The following is an 18,654-nucleotide window of genomic DNA, read 5'->3' on the forward strand; positions in this document are numbered from 1 at the left end:
GGAGAAATGTCTCACTTTAACAAGCGACATTGGTGCCTCCTATTGTAAATCTAAAATATAGACTACAATATGTTTTTCAGAGCAGAAGTACAGTACTTTCACTAAACATGTGATGGAACTCACAGTATATGCTACTCTTTGACATATTCTTCCAGTGTTAAGCAAGGCCTTTCACTTTACTTGGAGTTGGGAGACTGTCTTTATTTTCTGCTGTTATAATATAATACCTGAGACTGAGTAATTTATAAACAATAGAGGTGTATTTGACTCATGGTTCTGAGCCGGGATCTGATGAGGGCCTTTGGCTGCATCATCACATGGTGGAAGGTGGAAGGGCAAGTGAGCCTGTGAGACAGAGAAAGGGGGCTGAACTTATCCTTTTTTTCCTGTGATAACTGACTCCTGTGATAATGGCATTAATCCACTCACCAGGGCAAACTCATGTCCTAATCACCTCTTAAAAGTTCCACCTCTCAACTGTTAAAATAGCAATTAAATTTCAATATGAGTCTTGGAGAAGACATTCAAACCATAGCAGAGAATGTGTTATTTTAATAATGTAATTATACTATTATTTATTTTGAAATTGTAAAAATACATAAAATTTACTCTTTTAAACTTTTTTTTAGTTTTTTTCTTTACTTTTTTTTTTTTTTTTATTTGAGACAGGGTCTTGCTTTGTTACCCAAGCTGGAGTATAGCGGTATGATCATAGCTCACTGTAACCTCCAACTCCCAGACTCAAGCAATCCTGGCTCAGCCTTCTAAGTAGCTAGGAATACAGGTGTGCACCACCATGCCTGGATAATTTTTAAATTTTTTGTAGAGATAGGGTCTTGCTATGTTGCCCAGGCTGGTCTCAAACTCCTGGGCTCCAGGGATCCTCCTGCCATGGCCTCCCAAAGCACTGAGGTTACAGACCTGAGCCACTGCACTCAGCCAGTCTTAATTGTTTTTAAGCACGTAGTTCACTAGTGTTAAGTATATTGACATTGTTGTGAAATAGATGAGAACTTTTTCATCTTGTAGAGTTGAAACTCAAACAATAGTTTACCCATTAAAGAACAATTTTCCATTTATTTTATATTATTTGAAGGCATAAGGTAATTTGGATGAGATAATTTGCCTTATTGTATTCAAATATTGTTAAATTCTTATTTTCTGCAGCTATTCCAATTCACCTGAAAATGTAAATGTCTTTGCTGCTTCCTGTAAGAAGATAGAATAAAGACATGGGTTTGTCAGCACTAGATTTTCTTCTGGTGGAGAATCCTTAGATACTTCATTGGGTCTGTGTGCCAGGTGATTTTTCATCTCCTTTGACTGGGATTGGTCCAGATGTTGAATTTACTAGAATGATTTTTCAGCATGGCAGGAGGGGCTACAGAAGATGGTGAATTACTACACTCTGATATAGCCATGTGGTTAAGGTGTCAGATTTCCACTTAGCTTAGCAATCAGGACAAGAAGCTGTCACTTCTCAATCTCTTTTGCCTACTCATAGCCCAAAAAATTGAGGTACTTAAAGGCTTTGTCCTGCGTCACCTTGCTGCCTTATTCTGTGCTCTCTATGGGGTGTCTCATTCTCTCTCTCCCCATCACTAATTCAGTATTCCTCTCAGATCTTTGTCTCTACCCTGGACCTCTCTCCTTCACCCTGGACCTATGTATCTCGCTGCCTACCAAGTGTCTCCACTTGTCTTTCTTACACACACCTCACTTTAGCATGTCAAGACAACTTACCTTCCCCTCAGCCTGCTCCTCCAGGTGCTCAGGTCAAAAGCTAGTAGTCTTTGTTCTTCCATCCCTCACCCCTACATCTAACAATCAGAGAAAGCCCGGTTGATGAGTCTTGCTGATTCTACCTCATAAATATTTAATTCGTTCATTTCCCTCATTCTCCACTGCAACCAGCTTAGTCTAAATTGCCAGCTTTCATCTTTTGACTGGACTGCACATATGGCCCCTTATGTGTCTCCTCATATGCCTTTGATCCCTCGTTTCTATTCTCTACCTGCAGTCAGAGTGTTCTTTTAAAAAGACTAGGCTGGGCGTGGTGTCTCACGCCGTCAATCCCAGCACTTTGGGAGGCCCAGGAGGGTGGATCACTTGAGCCCAGGAGCTCAAGATGAGCTTGGGCAACATGGCGAAACTCCATCTCTACAAAAAATACAGAAATTAGCCAGGCATGATGGTGTGTGCCTGTAGTTCCAGCTACTTGGGAGGCTGAGGTGGGAGGGTTGCTTGAGCCTGGGTAGTAGTAGAGGTTGCAGTGAGCCGAGATTGCACCACCACACTCCAGCCTGGGTGACAAGAGTGAGACCCTGTCTCAAATAAAAAAAGAAAGATACAATTTTAATTTACATACTAGAAAGCTCACCCTTTAAAAGTGTATAATTCACTGGGTTTTAGTATATTTGCAGGATTGTACAATCATCACCATAATTTCATTTCAGAACATTTTTATCACCCTGAAAAGAAACCTGATATCTATTAGCAAGTCACTCTCTAGTCCCCCAGTCCCCAGTATCTTTTTTTTTTTTTTAGCTCTAGATAACTACTAATCCACATTCTGTCTGTTGATTTGCCTGTTTTGTGTATTTCATATTAATAGTGTCATATAGTATGTGGTCTTTTGTAACTGGTTTCTTTTATTTAGCATAATGAGAAATTTCACATTTTGGAAGCATTTTAATTTGAGTAAAGCAGCATGAATCTTATATAACACCGTAGTATTAGTCACAGAAAATAGGTTAATTCTAAATAAATGTGATCTGTCTTTAGTTTGTATTGAGTTTATAGGTCAGCAGAATTTTCCCAAGCAATGGCATGTACCTTTTTCCAATCTTTTATTTGTCATTGGTTTTTCTACCCTTGGTACCAAGAAATTGTTGGCCAGGTGCAGTGGCTCACGCCTGTAATCCCAGCACTTTGGGAGGCTGAGGCTGGCAGATCACCAGCCTCAGGAGTTCGAGACCAGCCTGACCAACATGGAGAAACCCTGTCTCTACTAAAAATACAAAATTAGTTGGGCATGGTGCATGGTGATGCATGCCTGTAATCCCAGCTACTTGGGAGGCTGAGGCAGGAGAATCTCTTGAGCCCGGAAGGCGGAGGTTGCAGTGAGCTGAGATTGCGCCATTGCACTCCAGCCTGGGCAACAAGAGTGAAACTCCATCTCCAAAGAAAAAAAGAAACTGTTGTTCCTACTTGGCACAAAGTAACAGAGACCCAGAAATCTGCCTGTGATCTGAAATATAAATATATACACACACACACACACACTGTGTGTGTATGTGTATCTCATATTTAATTGTGGGCAGATCTAGTGATTCTGAAATTTCCTCATTCTGTCAAACAAAGTTTTATTAGTGGAATGCTTTGTTCAGGCTTGATTTCTTCAATGAGTGTTGTGTGTGAAAATGTGGTTGGCACGTTTGTGAAAGGTAAAAATACAGGTCACTTGGCCTTTCTGAATTTCATGGGTAAAGGCTGTGTCCTCATTGTGGCTTCTCCTCCTAGAAATACATAGTGTGTGACTGAGTCAGTAAAATGTTTATTGAATAATGCTGTAGTATTTTAACATATACAACCATAATACAATCTCAGCTTCATTAGTTTAAAATACTTTTACCTGTAAGATTATTGATTCATAGTGGCATGTTATCTCCCAATAGCATAGACATTTTTCTGCTGTCACCCTTGACAGTCATCTAACCCTTGCTTGAGTAATTCCATTGGCGAGGAGCTCTCACTTTTCACTGTTCTAATTGTTAGGAAGTTTTTGTATAAATTCCACTGAAATCTGCTCCCACTGACTTTAGTTATGCCATCTAGCACAAAACGAGTGTAATCTTTTATCTCTGAAATCATCATCCTCAAACTTAAGATCAGCCTGGCTTCCTTAAGCATGAGGATCTGGTCCTTGCTATATTGGTTGTCTTTCTGGATGTGTTTTAGCTGCTCACTGTTTGGATGTGCAGAATGGTTATAAGTGAATGACAGTGTGGCTCTCTACCTATAAGTGGCCTGGTGAAGGCTTGAGGCTGCCTCTGATCCTGGAGTGCATCGCTCATTCCTCTGTGGTATAACAGGGTGCTGCATTATTTGACTCGATCATTTTTCTTTCTTTTTTTTTTTTTTTTTTTTGAGGTGGAGTCTAGCTCTGTCGCCTAGGCTGGAGTGCAGTGGGCCCATCTCGGCTCACTGCAAGCTCCGCCTCCCGGGTTCATGCCATTCTCCTGCCTCAGCCTCCAGGGTAGCTGGGACTACAGGCGCCCGCCACCAGGCCTGGCTAATTTTTGTATTTTTAGTAGAGACGGGGTTTCACCATGTTAGCCAGGATGGTCTCGATCTCCTGACCTCGTGATCCACCCGCCTCAGCCTCCCAAAGTGCTGGGATTACAGGCATGAGCCACCGCGCCCGGCCGACTCGATCATTTTTCTTAACACTCCCATCGCGTATCAATTCATAAAGAAGGATTGACTAAAACCTTCTAGTTCTTGCAACACTCATTAGACTGCTGCCTTTAGTGTTACTGCTTCAAGTTTCTTTTGCTTTTTTTTCCAGCATTTATCTAAGATAAGGAAACACGTTAAATTTTGACATCTCTCTTCTAGATGAAGTAAAGAAGGTCTTAGACAAATTTTACAAGAGGAAAGAAATTCAGGAACTGGGTGCTGATTATGGACTTGATGGTAAGGCCCAAAACATCTTCATAGAGGTATTTTATTACCTTTTACAGTACAGCTTGGTCAGGATTGTGTGACCCCTTGTGTGACCTGGCTGTCGTAGTCTGGAGACACGTCCCTGCCCTTTGCTTCTGGCTGGGTGGGAGACTGGCGAGGCTCACCTGGTGAGCCATACTGCACAGCAGAGGAGCTGCAGCTGTGGCCTTCCTTCATGCTGTGCTAGGACTTCAGTTTTAGCCCAGATCGTAATAAACCAGCTGTACTACCAAAAAGAAAAAAAAGACTCTTTGATGAGTTTGGTGTGGTGTGTCTGTGTGCTTTTTAAAATGAGAACTACACCTTACATCTTTTTGTGTTTCTACAGCTCGTCTCTTCCACCAAGCTTTCATAAGCTTTAGAAATTATATTATGCAGTCTCATTCCCTGGATGTGGACATTCACATTGTTTTGAATGATATTTGCTTCGGTGCAGGCAAGTGTTTAGAGACTTTTTAAAATCCTGTTGAACATACCTTCTGTTTCTTCTCAAACTTCATGCTCATTTCTCTAGAAGGGCTTATTTGGTTTAGAATGTTTCTGGTAACATCCTCTGTAAATAATTCAGTGCTTTGACAGGATGACTTCTAGGTTGTTTGCTTTTATATTGGGTCCCTGAGCTAGTTATGACATCACGCATATGTCTTAGACTGGAGGAAGACTGGGGCCCAGTGAAATAAGCTCTCACACAAGTTAGAATTAGTGCATAGCAGATTCCATCTGTTTTTGCCACTGGCTTCCTTCTCCCTCATAGCAGGACAAAGTTCTTGCTATAAAAGAAAAAAAAAAGTCAAAATATTATAATTTTATTCCCACAGGCAGTTTGGCTTTGGTTATGTGTTTGACTCTTAGACCTGTACCTTGTGCCCAGCACTGAGGATACAACGCAGAATGGGACATGCCCCAGCCTCCTCTCAGAGCCACTAAGATGTGTAGAATTCTTGCTGAGGAACAAACACATGTTTTGCCTGTCTGTGGTTTTCGAGGTTTAAAAAATGTTTGCGCCTTCATCTCTGTAATGTACATGTCTAGGTTCTTTATTTTTAATTTAACTTTTGCCAATGCTAATCTTTGCCTGTTTGTACTAAAGGAGTAGAGCGTGGTGGTTGCTAGCCAATTTCCTGTTTTCCTGAAAATATAAATGAAATTAAAAGGAAAAAGTAAGACAAAACAGGATCCCAGAAAAGGATAAGGCCCGTAACTTCAGGACTTTTCTACTTTTTTTTTCTTTTCTTCCCTTTTTTTTTTTTTTTTTTTTTGAGACAGGGTCTCACTCTGTCACCCAGGCTGGAGTGCAGTGGCTCAGTCTCAGCTCAGTGTGTAGCCTCAACCTCCTGGGCTCAAGCCGTCCTTCCAGATCGGCTTTCCAAAGTGCTGGGATTGTTGATGCGAGCTACTGTGCCCGGAGAGGACTTTTCATTTTACCCTGGCAATGCCCCCGCAACTTAGCTTGTTGAGAAAAAAGATTTCACTAAATTTAGTTACGAATTTTATGTTGATTGCACATGTTAATACAGTGTTTTATTTTCCAGCTCATGTGGATGATTTATTTCCATTTTTCTTGAGACATGCCAAACAAATATTTCCTGTGTTGGACTGTAAGGATGATCTACGTAAAATCAGTGACTTAAGAATACCACCTAACTGGTTAGTTTCTCCATTTGTGGATTTGAAATTTTCAGTTTCTAATCTTGGATGATTCGTGGTCATTATTTTTTTTTATTGTATTCTAGATAACAAATTATAAGGAGTCTGGATTAGGTTGTTTTCCTAAAATAAAAAGAGGCAGTTAACTCTTTTAGGCAATTCACTGGTATCTCACCTTGATCCGGATTGAGTGTGGTTTTAGGTTTTATTAGGGCAGATCTAGAATAGCCCTGACTTAAGGATGTTGTCCTTAAGTCTAAACTATGGCCTTCCTGGTGTTTTAGCTGAGTGCCTGGGTGTTAATGAGTTCTTTCCACCATGGCCGGAACTGCAACATCCCCTAGCACTTGAGACATCTTTGAGACTTTCCACTCAAACCCTTGGTAGGCTGCTCATTCCTGGACCCTGCCGATTCTTACCTTGTACATGGTTAGCCCAGCCCTTGGCCAGGAACTCACAGGGAACCCCCACACAGACTTCTGGGCTCTCTTCTCTTCCACACTCTTCTCTTCCACACTATGCACCCTTCTCTTCCACACTCTATTCTTCACATTTTAGCTGCTAAAGCAGCTCTGAACTTGATCTCTGCTGCTCGCTTCAGTGGGACTGTCATATTCTGCTTGGGTTTCACCTCCCTATGCCTTGCTGGGGTGCAGTACGGCTCATCCCAAGTGTTCTTTTCTTTCAAGGATTGCAGTCCTGCACTGCCTGTGGCCCGTGTCCCCACACATTTACTGCATGTATTTTGCCCCGCTTTGTACTTGGTTTTTTTTTTGTTTGTTTGTTTGTTTTTGAGGCAGAGTCTCACTCTGTTACCCAGGCTGGAGTGCAGTGGTGCGTTCTCGGCTCACTGCAACCTCTACCTCCCAGGTTCAAGTGATTCTCCTGCCTCAGCCTCCTGAGTAGCTGGGATTACAGACATGTGCCACCACACCTGGCTAATTTTTGTATTTTTAATAGATACGGGGTCTCACCATGTCGGCCAGGCTGGTCTCGAACTCCTGACTTCAGGTGATCCTCCTGCCTTGACCTCCCAAAGTGCTGGGATTACAGGCATGAGCCACCATGCCTCACCTGTACTTGTTTTTAGTGGGAGGACAAGTCTAGTGCCAGTTATTCCACTATGGCCAGAGGTAGAAGACTCTGTTATTATATTTGTATATGTTGGAATTCAGGGGCCTAGGAATGTTTGCCTTTAGAGTTATGTGTTTAGAGCTGTGGGAATGATGTGAACATAGTATGGAACTGATAGCAGCTTAAATTTATTTTTAGTAACCGCTGAGAAAAAGAGATTTGTACAATGGGAAAAATATCCAAGACATTAATTTGCATTTGGGTTTTTCTGTCCTCTAGTTAGTAAATGCCATTCTTGGAAACCAGTCATTTTAATGTGGATATGAAACCCATTGTTTAGTTTTTCAAAGACTTGATCTTGTGAATATTAAGAGGACATTTCATTTGGAATTTGTTTCATTTGCTATCTTTGCCAGGATGGATTTTGAGGTTAATGGATTAAGCTGTTTACTTACTCATGTTTTAGGTACCCAGATGCTAGAGCCATGCAGCGGAAGATAATATTTCATTCAGGCCCCACAAACAGTGGAAAGACTTATCACGCAATCCAGAAATACTTCTCAGCAAAGTCTGGAGTGTATTGTGGCCCTCTAAAATTACTGGCACATGAGATCTTCGAAAAGAGTAATGCTGCTGTCAGTATATTACCAAATATTTGCTCGTTTTTTTCTTAATTTTCTTTTTTGGTGGGAGTGGGAAAAGATGTTTGTAGTAATTTACTGTTAACAAGAAATTACCATATTTCATCATATCTAAGAGGCTGTCAGTTGTAAGATGTACCATTATTTTATATACAGTTAGGAAGAAAGAAAAAGATGCTTCCAGCTGACTCTGACATGCTATCAATTCTTTTTTTTTTTTGAGATGGAGTCTCGCTCTGTCGCCCCGGCTGGAGTGCAGTGGCGCGATCTCGGCTCACTGCAAGCTCCGCCTCTCGGGTTCACGCCATTCTCTTGCCTCAGCCTCCCCAGTAGCTGGGACTACAGGCGCCCGCCACCACGCCCGGCTAATTTTTTGTATTTTTAGTAGAGACGGGGTTTCACCGTGTTAGCTAGGATGGTCTCGATCTCCTGACCTCGTGATCTGCCCGTCTTGGCCTCCCAAAGTGCTGGGATTACAGGTGTGAGCCACCGCGCCCGGCTCTGTCAATTCTTAAGATGCATCTTGATTTCAGAGATACAAAAACGTGAAAACATGTGCCAGTACAGTGAATGAAATACAACATTAAAGAACATTTTACATATGTAGAGAAATGCAGAAAGTAACATACAAATAAGCTTGAACCTATTACACCACCTCATCATATCTTAACATTTTATCATACTTGCTCCACTTACTTTTTTAAGAAATAAAATATTGTTGCTGTAGTCAAAACTCTGTAGTTCTTTTCCCCCTCAGAGTTAAGCACTACTCTATGATATTTAATTTACCTTTTATAGATTAGACCTCTGATGCTATCAGCTAGAACTAATGATAAAGACTGAAGCCACCTTTTCAAAACTGAAAGGACTGAAGCCCTGTGGTCTGAGGCATCATTTTCACTAAATGGGCTACATTTTGGTTCATTGTTTTATTATGACTTTATAATGTGAGTTTAACCAGTTTTGGTAGGTAATTTGCATTCTCTTTTTTTTTTTTTTCTGAACAGTTTGAGTAATTTACATACATAATGCCTCTTTATCTGTAAATACTTGAGAATATGTTTCCTCAGAACAGACTTTTACGTAACCACAGGATATTTGTCTGAAGCAGGACATTTAATATTGATAGATTACTCTTACTTAATACACAATCCATATTCAAATTTTATCAATTGTCCAATTACACCCCATCCTCCACCCCTCCAGGGTTCTTTTCAGGGTCTCACACTGTATTTAGTTGTCATATCTCTAGTTTCCATTAATCTTGGACAGTTCCTCGGTCTTCCTTTGTCTTTCATAACCTGTACATTTTGGAAGACTACAGGTCAGTTGTGTTGTGAACTGTCTCAGTTTGGATGTGTCTGGTGTTTCTCCATGATTAGATTCAGGCCATTATGACCAGCCATCCCAGTTTGCCTGGACTTCTCCAGAATTAGCACCAAGAATCCTCCATTCTGGGGAACCCATTAGTCCTAGACAAACCAGAATGGTTGATCACCCTGGTACAGCATTAATGTTGGTCCGTCTCAGGGAATTATAATAGGAGGTCTTTACATTCTTAAATTGTATTTATAATGTTCTTCTTGAATATAGAAACAACTCATTTTAATGAAGTCAAATAGTTCAGAGATGTACGAAGTTAAAATGTGAAACTGCTGCAGTGTCTCATGCTTTTGTCACCTGAGGATTTAGCTGATTTGAGATGTTTCCAGGTTTACCCAGGTTGTGGAAGAGAGTGGCTCTTATTTTACTTTATTTTTTATAAAAGGGAAAAAAGCATTGGGAATTTTTTTTTTTTTTTTTTTTTTTTTTTGAGACAGTCTTGCTCTGTCTCCAGGGGCTGGAGTGCAGTGGCATGATCTCGGCTCACTGCAACCTCCATCTCCCAGTTCAAGCGATTCCCCTGCCTCAGCCTCCCAAGTATCTGGGACTACAGCTGCGCACCACCACTCCCAGCTAATTTTTGTATTTTTAATAGAGACGGGGTTTCATCATATTGGCCAGGATGGTCTCTATCTCTTGACCTTGTGATCTGCCCACCTCAGCCTCCCAAAGTGCTGGGATTACAGGCATGAGCCACCATGTCCAGCCGTGGGAACATTATGTTTTAACTGTGAAACAAACTAATTTGGTGGTAGTGGAGAGAACACTCTGTTAAATATCCAAAACGTATTTTTGCATTATTTTCAATAATTCTAGGGTTTTTTCTGTCTTTCTAGGGTGTGCCATGTGACTTGGTGACAGGTGAAGATCGTGTGACAGTTCAGCCAAATGGGAAACAGGCTTCACATGTTTCTTGTACAGTTGAGATGTGCAGTGTTACAACTCCTTGTATGTATATGCTGTTTAAGAAACTATGGTTTGGTATTTTTAATTTTTTTTTTTTTTTCGAGACAGAGACTTGCTCTGTCGCCCAGGCTGGAGTGCAATGGTACTATCTCGGCTCACTGCAACCTCTGCCTCCCTGGTTCAAGCAATTCTCCTGCCTCAGCCTCCCAAGTAGCCGGGATTACAGGCACCCGCCACCACGCCCAGCTAATTTTTGTGTTCTTAATAGAGATGGGGTTTCCCCATGTTGGTCAGGCTGGTCTCAAACTCCCAACCTCAGGTGATCTGCCCACCTCGGCCTCCCAAAGTACTGGGATTACAGGCATGAGCCACTGTGCCTGGCCATGGTATTTTTAATTTGAAAATACACTTGAACATGTGAAATACGATATTTTTGTGTGAAGAAAAAATTTAAAAATCTAGAAAAAGAAGAGAATAAATATGACAAACATGTGATCCTGCCACCACTGACAAATGCTTGCACCTGAAGTTCTTTCCCTTTTTCTCTTAAAAGAGCTAAAATGTTAATAAGTATAATTGAAATTTCCTTTGTACCACTCTCCAGTTTAATTCCTCTCTCCTCTTTTGTTCTAACTAGTAACAGATATTTGGTGTGTATAGTTTTTCTGTCTCTTTTCAGGATATATATTATATCATTGATATGTATTATCAGTATTCTAGATTGCTGTGTTTTAAAACATTTATGTGATTATTATATTATTATTGTTCTACCACTTGCTTGTTTACTCCACAAATGTGTTTAGATCTATCTAGTCTTATTGAAGTATCTATAGCTACATATTTGTAGTTATTTCATTTAAACTGTTTTATATTATTCCATCTTAGGACTGAAATTATTTGTTCCCCATTTGTTAAAGGATATTTAGGTTGTTTAAAGTTTTTTCCTGTTATGTACACTGCCACAATGAGCTTCTATTTAAAGTTGTTTTGTTTTGTTTTTGAGTCAGGGTCTCACTCTGTCACCCAGGCTGAAGTGCAATGGCGCAGTCATGGCTTACTGCAGCCTTGACCTCCTGGGCTCAAGCAGTCCTTCCACCTTAGCCTCCTGAGTAGCTACAACTACAGGTGTGAGCCACCACACCCAGCTAATTTTTATTAATAAATTTTTTGTGGAGATGGGTTCTTGCTGTGTTGCCCAGACTGGTCTCTAACTCCTGGCCTCGTGTGGTCCTCCCACCTAGGTCTCCCAAAGCAGTGGGATTACAGGTATAACCCACCGCACCTGGCCTTAACATTTAAGTGAAAATTAACTTTTTCCTTATTATGTAAGCAATCATGTCTTCGTTATTGAAAATATAAAAATGTAAGCAAGCGAACAGAAGAAAACAAACGTACATAATTTCCCAGTCCCACCTATCCAGAATCAGTAGGTGTTAATTAACCCTATATATTTTCCAGACTTTGTCAATATTTGTGTTCATGTTCTATATGCATATAGTTATGTGTGCATGGTGGGTATATATATTGGACAAATAGGAAGGTACTTTACTATTTGGTAGCTTGTTTTTTTTCATTTTAATAATCAACTTCGTGAGATGAATAGATTTTAAAAAATCAATACATTATAAAGTAATATATTGTACAATAGCACAGAAGTTTATAAATCAGAATTTCTTATCTACGTCTTCTCTTCTAGTCTTGTTTGTACATATCCAGATCACTAAGTACTTTTTTTTTTTGAGACAGAGTCTCACTCCTGTCATCCAGGTGGGAGTGCAGTGGCTCGATCATGGCTTATTGCAGTTGTGACCTCCTGGGCTCAAACAATCCTCCCGCCGCATTTTAAAATTTTTTTTTGTAGAGAAGAGGTCTCACTTCCTTGCCCAGGCTGGCCTTGAACTCCCGGGCTCAAGCGATCCACCTTGCCTTGGCCTCCCAAAGTTCTGGGATTACAGGCATGAGCCATCATGTCCGGCCTCAATAAGTAATTTTTAATCTGATGATTTTTCAATATAAAATTAGCTTTCTTTACTTTCCTAAGTGTCATTGTATTTTTAAATGTTCTCTTTTCAATTCTGTAGTATTTGGGGAAGAAAGTAAAAATATGATATATGAATTACAGGGAATAGAATAAGGTATTTGGAAGCATTTTAGCTTTAGAAAATGAGATGAGACACTACTTTTTGCCATAGCGATGGATTTAAAACCCCTAACAATGAGCATGACTGAGGCCCAAGGAATTATTCCTTCCACTTCACTTTCTGCTCCTGAGAGCTGCCTGGTTTCCTGTGGTAGAGATGCTTCATTAGTAAATGAAGGGCTGTCACCTCCTTGTTCTGGAACTTGCCTTCTTTTACTTGTGTCCAGATGTGATAGTTCTCATCAGACAAATTCCCCAGGCTGTCTCTTAGATTGCAAAAAAATAGGACAAGTGGAACTGCTCAGTTTGGGAGGCAGTGTGGTAGAGTACCTAAGAGTATGGACTTGGAGCTGGGTGTGGTGACTTGTGCCTATTAATTCTGGCTACTTAAGAGATTGAGATGGGAGGATTGCTTGAGGCCAGGAGTTCAAGGCCAGCCTGAGCAACACAGCAAGACCCTCATCTCCAAAGAAAAAAAATTTTTTTTTTTGAGCTGGAGTCTTGCTGTGTTGCCCAGGCTCGAGTGCAGTAGTGCAATCTTGGCTCACTGCAGCCTCCACCTCCCGGGTTCAAGTGATTCTCCTGCCTCAGCCTCCAGAGTAGCTGGGACTACAGGCGCATGCCACCACACCTGGCTAATTTTTGTATCTTTAGTAGAGACGGGGTTTCACCATGTTGGCCAGGATGGTCTCGATCACCTGACCTTATGATCCGCCCGCCTCGGCCTCCCAAGAAGATGTTTTTAAAATTAGCTGGTCATGGTGCTGCGTGCCTGTAGTCCCAGCTACTTGGAAGCTGAGGCAAGAGGATTGCTTGAGCCTAGGAGTTTGAAGTTACAGTGAGCTATGGTTGTGCCACTGGACTTAGGCTGTATGACAGTGAGACACTGTTAGGAAGATCACTTTCAACCCAGGAGTTCAAGGCCATCCTGAGCAACAGTGAGACCCTGTATCTAAATTAAAAAGATAAAAAAAAGAGTATAGACTTTGGAGCTAGATGGCCTGGGTTTGAATTTCATCTCTACACTTACTTAGTATATAACTTAAAGCAAGTAACTTAATTTCTTTGGGCCTCTGACTTTTCTGTCAAATGGAGATAGTGATAATACTTAACCTCATAGATTTGTTGTGAGGATTAAGGAGGAGGTACTTAGGAGGTAAAACACTTAGAACAAACCTGCCGGAAAAGAGGAACCCAGTAAATGATGGTGGTAGTGGTGATGGTGATGCTTGAATTTTGATGTTGGAATTTGTTTATAATACTATTTAAGTAGATGGTATTGCTCATGTTAACTTTTTTATTTTAAGATGAAGTGGCTGTAATTGATGAAATTCAAATGATTAGAGATCCAGCCAGAGGATGGGCCTGGACCAGAGCACTTCTAGGTTGGTGGTCGTAATGCTATAAAACCCGTGCTTCATGTCATCTGTGCTGAGATGCATTTTTATCTGCTTGCCATTGCCAACCAAATAGAGTCACCTAGAACCTTTCTTTTTGACACAAAAAAGTCAACTAAGTATGAATTTTTATTTTCTAAATATTATTTTAATAATGGGAAATCCATTTTTTCCTGTGCTAAAACTAGCATAACCATGTAATTAAAGTTAAAATGTTCAAATCTCATATTTACACAAGTACAATTTATGTTTTGGTGTGTTTCATGCTAGTCTTTTTTTTTGTATGTGCATATGGTGTTTTGAGAACATCTAATTTTGTATCTTGCTTTTTTTCAGTTCTGTTTTTCATGTGACATTTTTCATATTACATATTAATATGATCACATATCTCTATTGAAAGGCAATACCATAATTTGCTCCATAGAGTTGAACCTTTTTTTCCCTATTACTAATAATGCTGCAGTAAAAATCTTTGTGGCCAAACCTTTTTATTTTTTGAGACAGGGTCTTGCTCTGATGCCCAGGTTGGAGTGTGGTGGTGCAGTTGTGGCTCACTGCAGCCTTGACCTCCTGGGCACAAGCAGTCCTCCCATCTCGATCTCTCGAGTAGCTGGGACCACAGCTGTTTGCCAACATGCCCCCGGTTAATTTTTAAATTTTTTGTAAAGACATAGTCTCCCTATGTTGCCCAGGCTGGTCTTGAACTCCTGGGTTCAAGCACTCTTCCCACCTCAGCCTCCCCAAATGCTGGGATTACAGGCATGAGCCACTACACCCAGCTTATTTTTTATTTTTTTAAATTATTTCTTTAGGATAAGCTCCTGTAAGTGGAGTTCTTGAGGTCCATAGACATGAGTGAACATTTCTACTGCTTGATGTTGGAGTGAATTTTTGATCATGTTTTAGGGCAGGTGTTTTCAAATTTAAAAACAAATAGCTGAACTTGGCCGGGTGCGGTGGCTCACGCCTGTAATCCCAGCACTTTGGGAGGCCGAGGCTGGCCGCTTGCTTGAGGCAAGGAATTCAAGACCAGCTTGGCCAACATGGCGAAACCCCGTCTCTACTAAAAATATAAAAATTAGCCAGGCGTGGTGGTGCATGCCTGTAATCCCAGCTACTCCAGAGGCTGAGGCACGAGAATCACTTGAGCCTGGAAAGGAGATACTACAGTGAACCACAGTGAACCGAGATCATGCCACTGCACTCCAGCCCGGGCGACAGAGCAAGACTCTGTCTCACGAAAAAAAAAAAGCTGAACTCTTTTTTTTAAACACAGAGTATACATTGAAGCCTGTTATGTAAAATACGTGGAAGTGGATCTGCTCAGGGATAAGGAGCTTGGAGTTTCTTCTGCCCTCCAACCCCCAACCTCTGAGGTACCTCAGCGATTCCATGGAGCCTAATTTGAAAAATACAAGTATAGGACCTGTGTTCAGTACTTAGCATCGAAATGCCAGCTTCTAATCCTGGCTCGTTTCACTCTGATAGAGTTGAAACTTTGGCCAAAGCAATTTAAAAGTCCTGAGATTAATAAAAATTGGATAATCTTTGCCCACTAGAAGTTGGTGATTATTTCAAAGTTTGCATCAGAGATAATATTTTTGAAAATATTTGGTAAGGTTGTAAAGCAATATGTAAGCCAACGTAAAGTACTTTGGCTATGTAAAATGTTGTATATTTAATTATAAATCTTTAAAATTAAGAAACCCAGTTTTGCATTGACAGGACTGTGTGCCAAAGAGGTTCATTTGTGTGGAGAACCTGCTGCTATTGACCTGGTGACGGAGCTTATGTACACAACGGGGGAGGAAGTGGAGGTATTCGATCAGATGCTTTGTTCTCCAGGTGGCATGTCAGATAGTCCAGACTACCTAGGCAGTGGCTTCAGAGGCCCTAGATAATGCCAACGTCAGAACTTAACTAAAAAGAAAGCTTCATTTTCTTGTGATCAACTAGACCATATATATGTAATTGAACCTCATGATCTGAAGTTCTGACAAGAGTGGTCGTCACACCCTAAGTCTTCCAAGAGTACAGGAAATTCTTCACTTCTTGACAAAACCTTGTGGGGCTTGAGTAGATCTCTTCAAATTAAACAAATCAGTACTCTTAGAAGTTGGAGACCCAGCAAGTTTGTCATTTTCAAAGTCTTGTATGTCAGATATTGGGGCCTTTGATACACATCTAATTGCCAGACACCATTTATATTCCTTTTTGAAATTCTTAGAGTTGGAAGTAACTGGTTTCCTTTTAATCCTACTTCTCTTTTTCTTTATCAGAGTTCTGTAATAAAATGAATTATTATTATTATTATTATTATTTTTGAGACAAGGTCTCACTCTGTTACCCAGGCTGGAGTGCTGTGGTGCAGTCACAACTCACTGCAGCCTCAGCCTCCTGGACTCGAGTGATCCTCCCACTTCAGCCTCCCGAATAGCTAGGACTGCAGGTGTTTGCCACCATGCCCATCTAATTTTTTATTTTTTGAGCAGAGGGCATCTCACTGTGCTACCAAGGCTGGTCTCGAACTCCAGTGCTCAAGCAATTCTCCCACCTTGGCCTCCCAAAGTGCTGGGATTATAAGCATAAGCCAAGGAAATAGTTTTGAATTAGCCTGTTATTTTATTTTTGTGCTCAGTTTTCAAGGAGAGATGGTGGAATGTAGTGGAAGAAATTTTGGAGTCCATTCTGTGTTTTGCCATTCTTAGCTTTGCATTCTTTAGACAAGTCACAGAAGGTTAGACTTGCAAAATGTGCCTCAGACATTAGTTTTTTATTGGACTCAGTTTTACTATTTTATAAAATGGAAATAGCAGTTAATAACCTTTCTGAACATAACACATTGCCATGAAAATGAAATATATGAGAAAAAGCTTTGAAAATAGATGAAACACTCTTTTCATCTTATTAATTTAGAGATGCCAATGAGAAGTGATGGTAACACTTATAATATCAAAATAAATGTTTTTCTGTGTTTTCTTTTGAAAAACATTGGTACTTATCAGTTTTTAGCTACTCTTAACTGCATTACAAGCTTTTCACTTAATTACTAGTCACAAGAAGTTGAGTTGGGTGTGTCATTTTGCCATTTCATGTCTTTATTGTAGGTTCGAGACTATAAGAGGCTTACCCCCATTTCCGTGCTGGACCATGCACTAGAATCTTTAGATAACCTTCGGCCTGGGGACTGCATTGTCTGTTTTAGCAAGAATGATATTTATTCTGTGAGTCGGCAGATTGAAATTCGGGGATTAGAATCAGCTGTTATATATGGCAGTCTCCCACCTGGTAATTATTGACTTTCCTCATGATAAGATATGAAATCTCCTATCTTTGCAATTTATGTTGAGATATGTATATAAAAAAGTAAACAATATTGAATTAAGCTGCTTGATGTATTGGTAATTTGTTAAACGTCATATAAAATAAATAATTTTCTATTTCATCTTAGTGGAAATAGAAGTATTTTAATTATAGTTCTTGTTAGTTGCTGCTATTATTAGACTGTATCTTAAATGTTGAGTTTATTATTTTCTTACAGAAATGTCATTGAAATCTGGACTTGACCATGTCCTTTTAAGTTGTAGTCCTGAAATCTGTGTCCTCAGGAATAAGGCTAGTGTGGTGGGGGATTGTGTTGCTATATGACGGAGTATTTGAAGGAATGGATGTAAAGGATAAGTGGCTCCTTGAAGATATAAAGAAATAAAGTTTGAAACAGTAAAGATTTTATCATTAAAAATGGGAAGAACAGGAGGTGAGGGTTTCCAAGATGTACTTAGCTTGATGTAATAAAAGACTGAGAACACTGATTTAACATAAATTGTTCTTGTTTTAGGAACCAAACTTGCTCAAGCAAAAAAGTTTAATGATCCCAATGACCCATGCAAAATCTTGGTTGCTACAGATGCAATTGGCATGGGACTTAATTTGTAAGTAATTTGTTTTTAATAAGCATGAATATTTGGTGAGTTAAATGGTGGTTTTTTTGTTTTTCAATTTTCTAATTGGCATTAATGACCAAGCACTTTGATTTGGGAGAATAAATATTATAGGCTAGATTTGAGATTTATCTTGCCTACACCTGTTGAGGGAAATAAAAAGAAAATATTAAATAGTGCCAGGACTTTTTTTAGGAACAGGGTCTTGCTCTGTTACCCACGCTGGAGTGCAGTGATCCAGTTGTAGCTCAATGCAGTCTTGAACTCCTGAGCCCAAGTGATCCTCCTGCCTCAACCTCCAGAGTAGCTGGGACCACAGGCGCACACCACAAAGCCTGGTTTTTTGTTTTTTTCTTTTTTTTTTTTTTTGGGTAGTGACAAGGTCTTACCCTGTTGCCCAAGCTAGTCGCTAACTCCTGGCCTCCAGTGATCTTCCCACCTCAGCCTCCCAAAGTACTAGGATTACAGGCATGAGCCACTACACTCGGCCCACACTAGGACGTTTGAATGCTGCCCTCCACTACTGCTAACCTATTGTACTATGCCACTTTATTTTCAGTTTCTCAGTCAGATGTCCGAGTGCCTATTATGCATGTGGGGCTAGTTATTATCTCTAAATGGTAACAGTGTTAAACCTAAATATTATTTATTTATGTATTTATTTATTTTTGAGACAGAGCCTCACTCTGTGCCCCACGCTGGAGTACAGTGGTGTGATATGGCTCACCACAGCTTCAAACTCCTGGGTTCCAGCGGTCTTCCTGCCTCAGCCTCCTGTAGAGCTACAGGCACACACC

The 18,654-nt window shown here is 40.3% G+C and overlaps 1 protein-coding gene across 1 annotated transcript in view; it reads left to right on the forward strand.

Annotated features, from left to right (window-relative positions):
• Nucleotides 1-18,654, forward strand: part of SUPV3L1 (Suv3 like RNA helicase) — a 28,971-nt gene that overhangs the window by 1,155 nt on the left and 9,162 nt on the right. The window contains exons 2-10 of the mRNA XM_055274529.2: nt 4,621-4,698; nt 5,057-5,164; nt 6,261-6,375; nt 7,916-8,084; nt 10,310-10,421; nt 13,827-13,904; nt 15,642-15,733; nt 17,024-17,204; nt 17,755-17,848. Coding sequence (XP_055130504.1) covers nt 4,621-4,698; nt 5,057-5,164; nt 6,261-6,375; nt 7,916-8,084; nt 10,310-10,421; nt 13,827-13,904; nt 15,642-15,733; nt 17,024-17,204; nt 17,755-17,848 — 1,027 coding nt within the window. The remainder of the gene's footprint in view (nt 1-4,620; nt 4,699-5,056; nt 5,165-6,260; nt 6,376-7,915; nt 8,085-10,309; nt 10,422-13,826; nt 13,905-15,641; nt 15,734-17,023; nt 17,205-17,754; nt 17,849-18,654) is intronic.

The sequence above is a fragment of the Symphalangus syndactylus genome, chromosome 4, assembly GCF_028878055.3.
Source record: "Symphalangus syndactylus isolate Jambi chromosome 4, NHGRI_mSymSyn1-v2.1_pri, whole genome shotgun sequence".
Lineage (NCBI taxonomy): Eukaryota > Metazoa > Chordata > Mammalia > Primates > Hylobatidae > Symphalangus > Symphalangus syndactylus.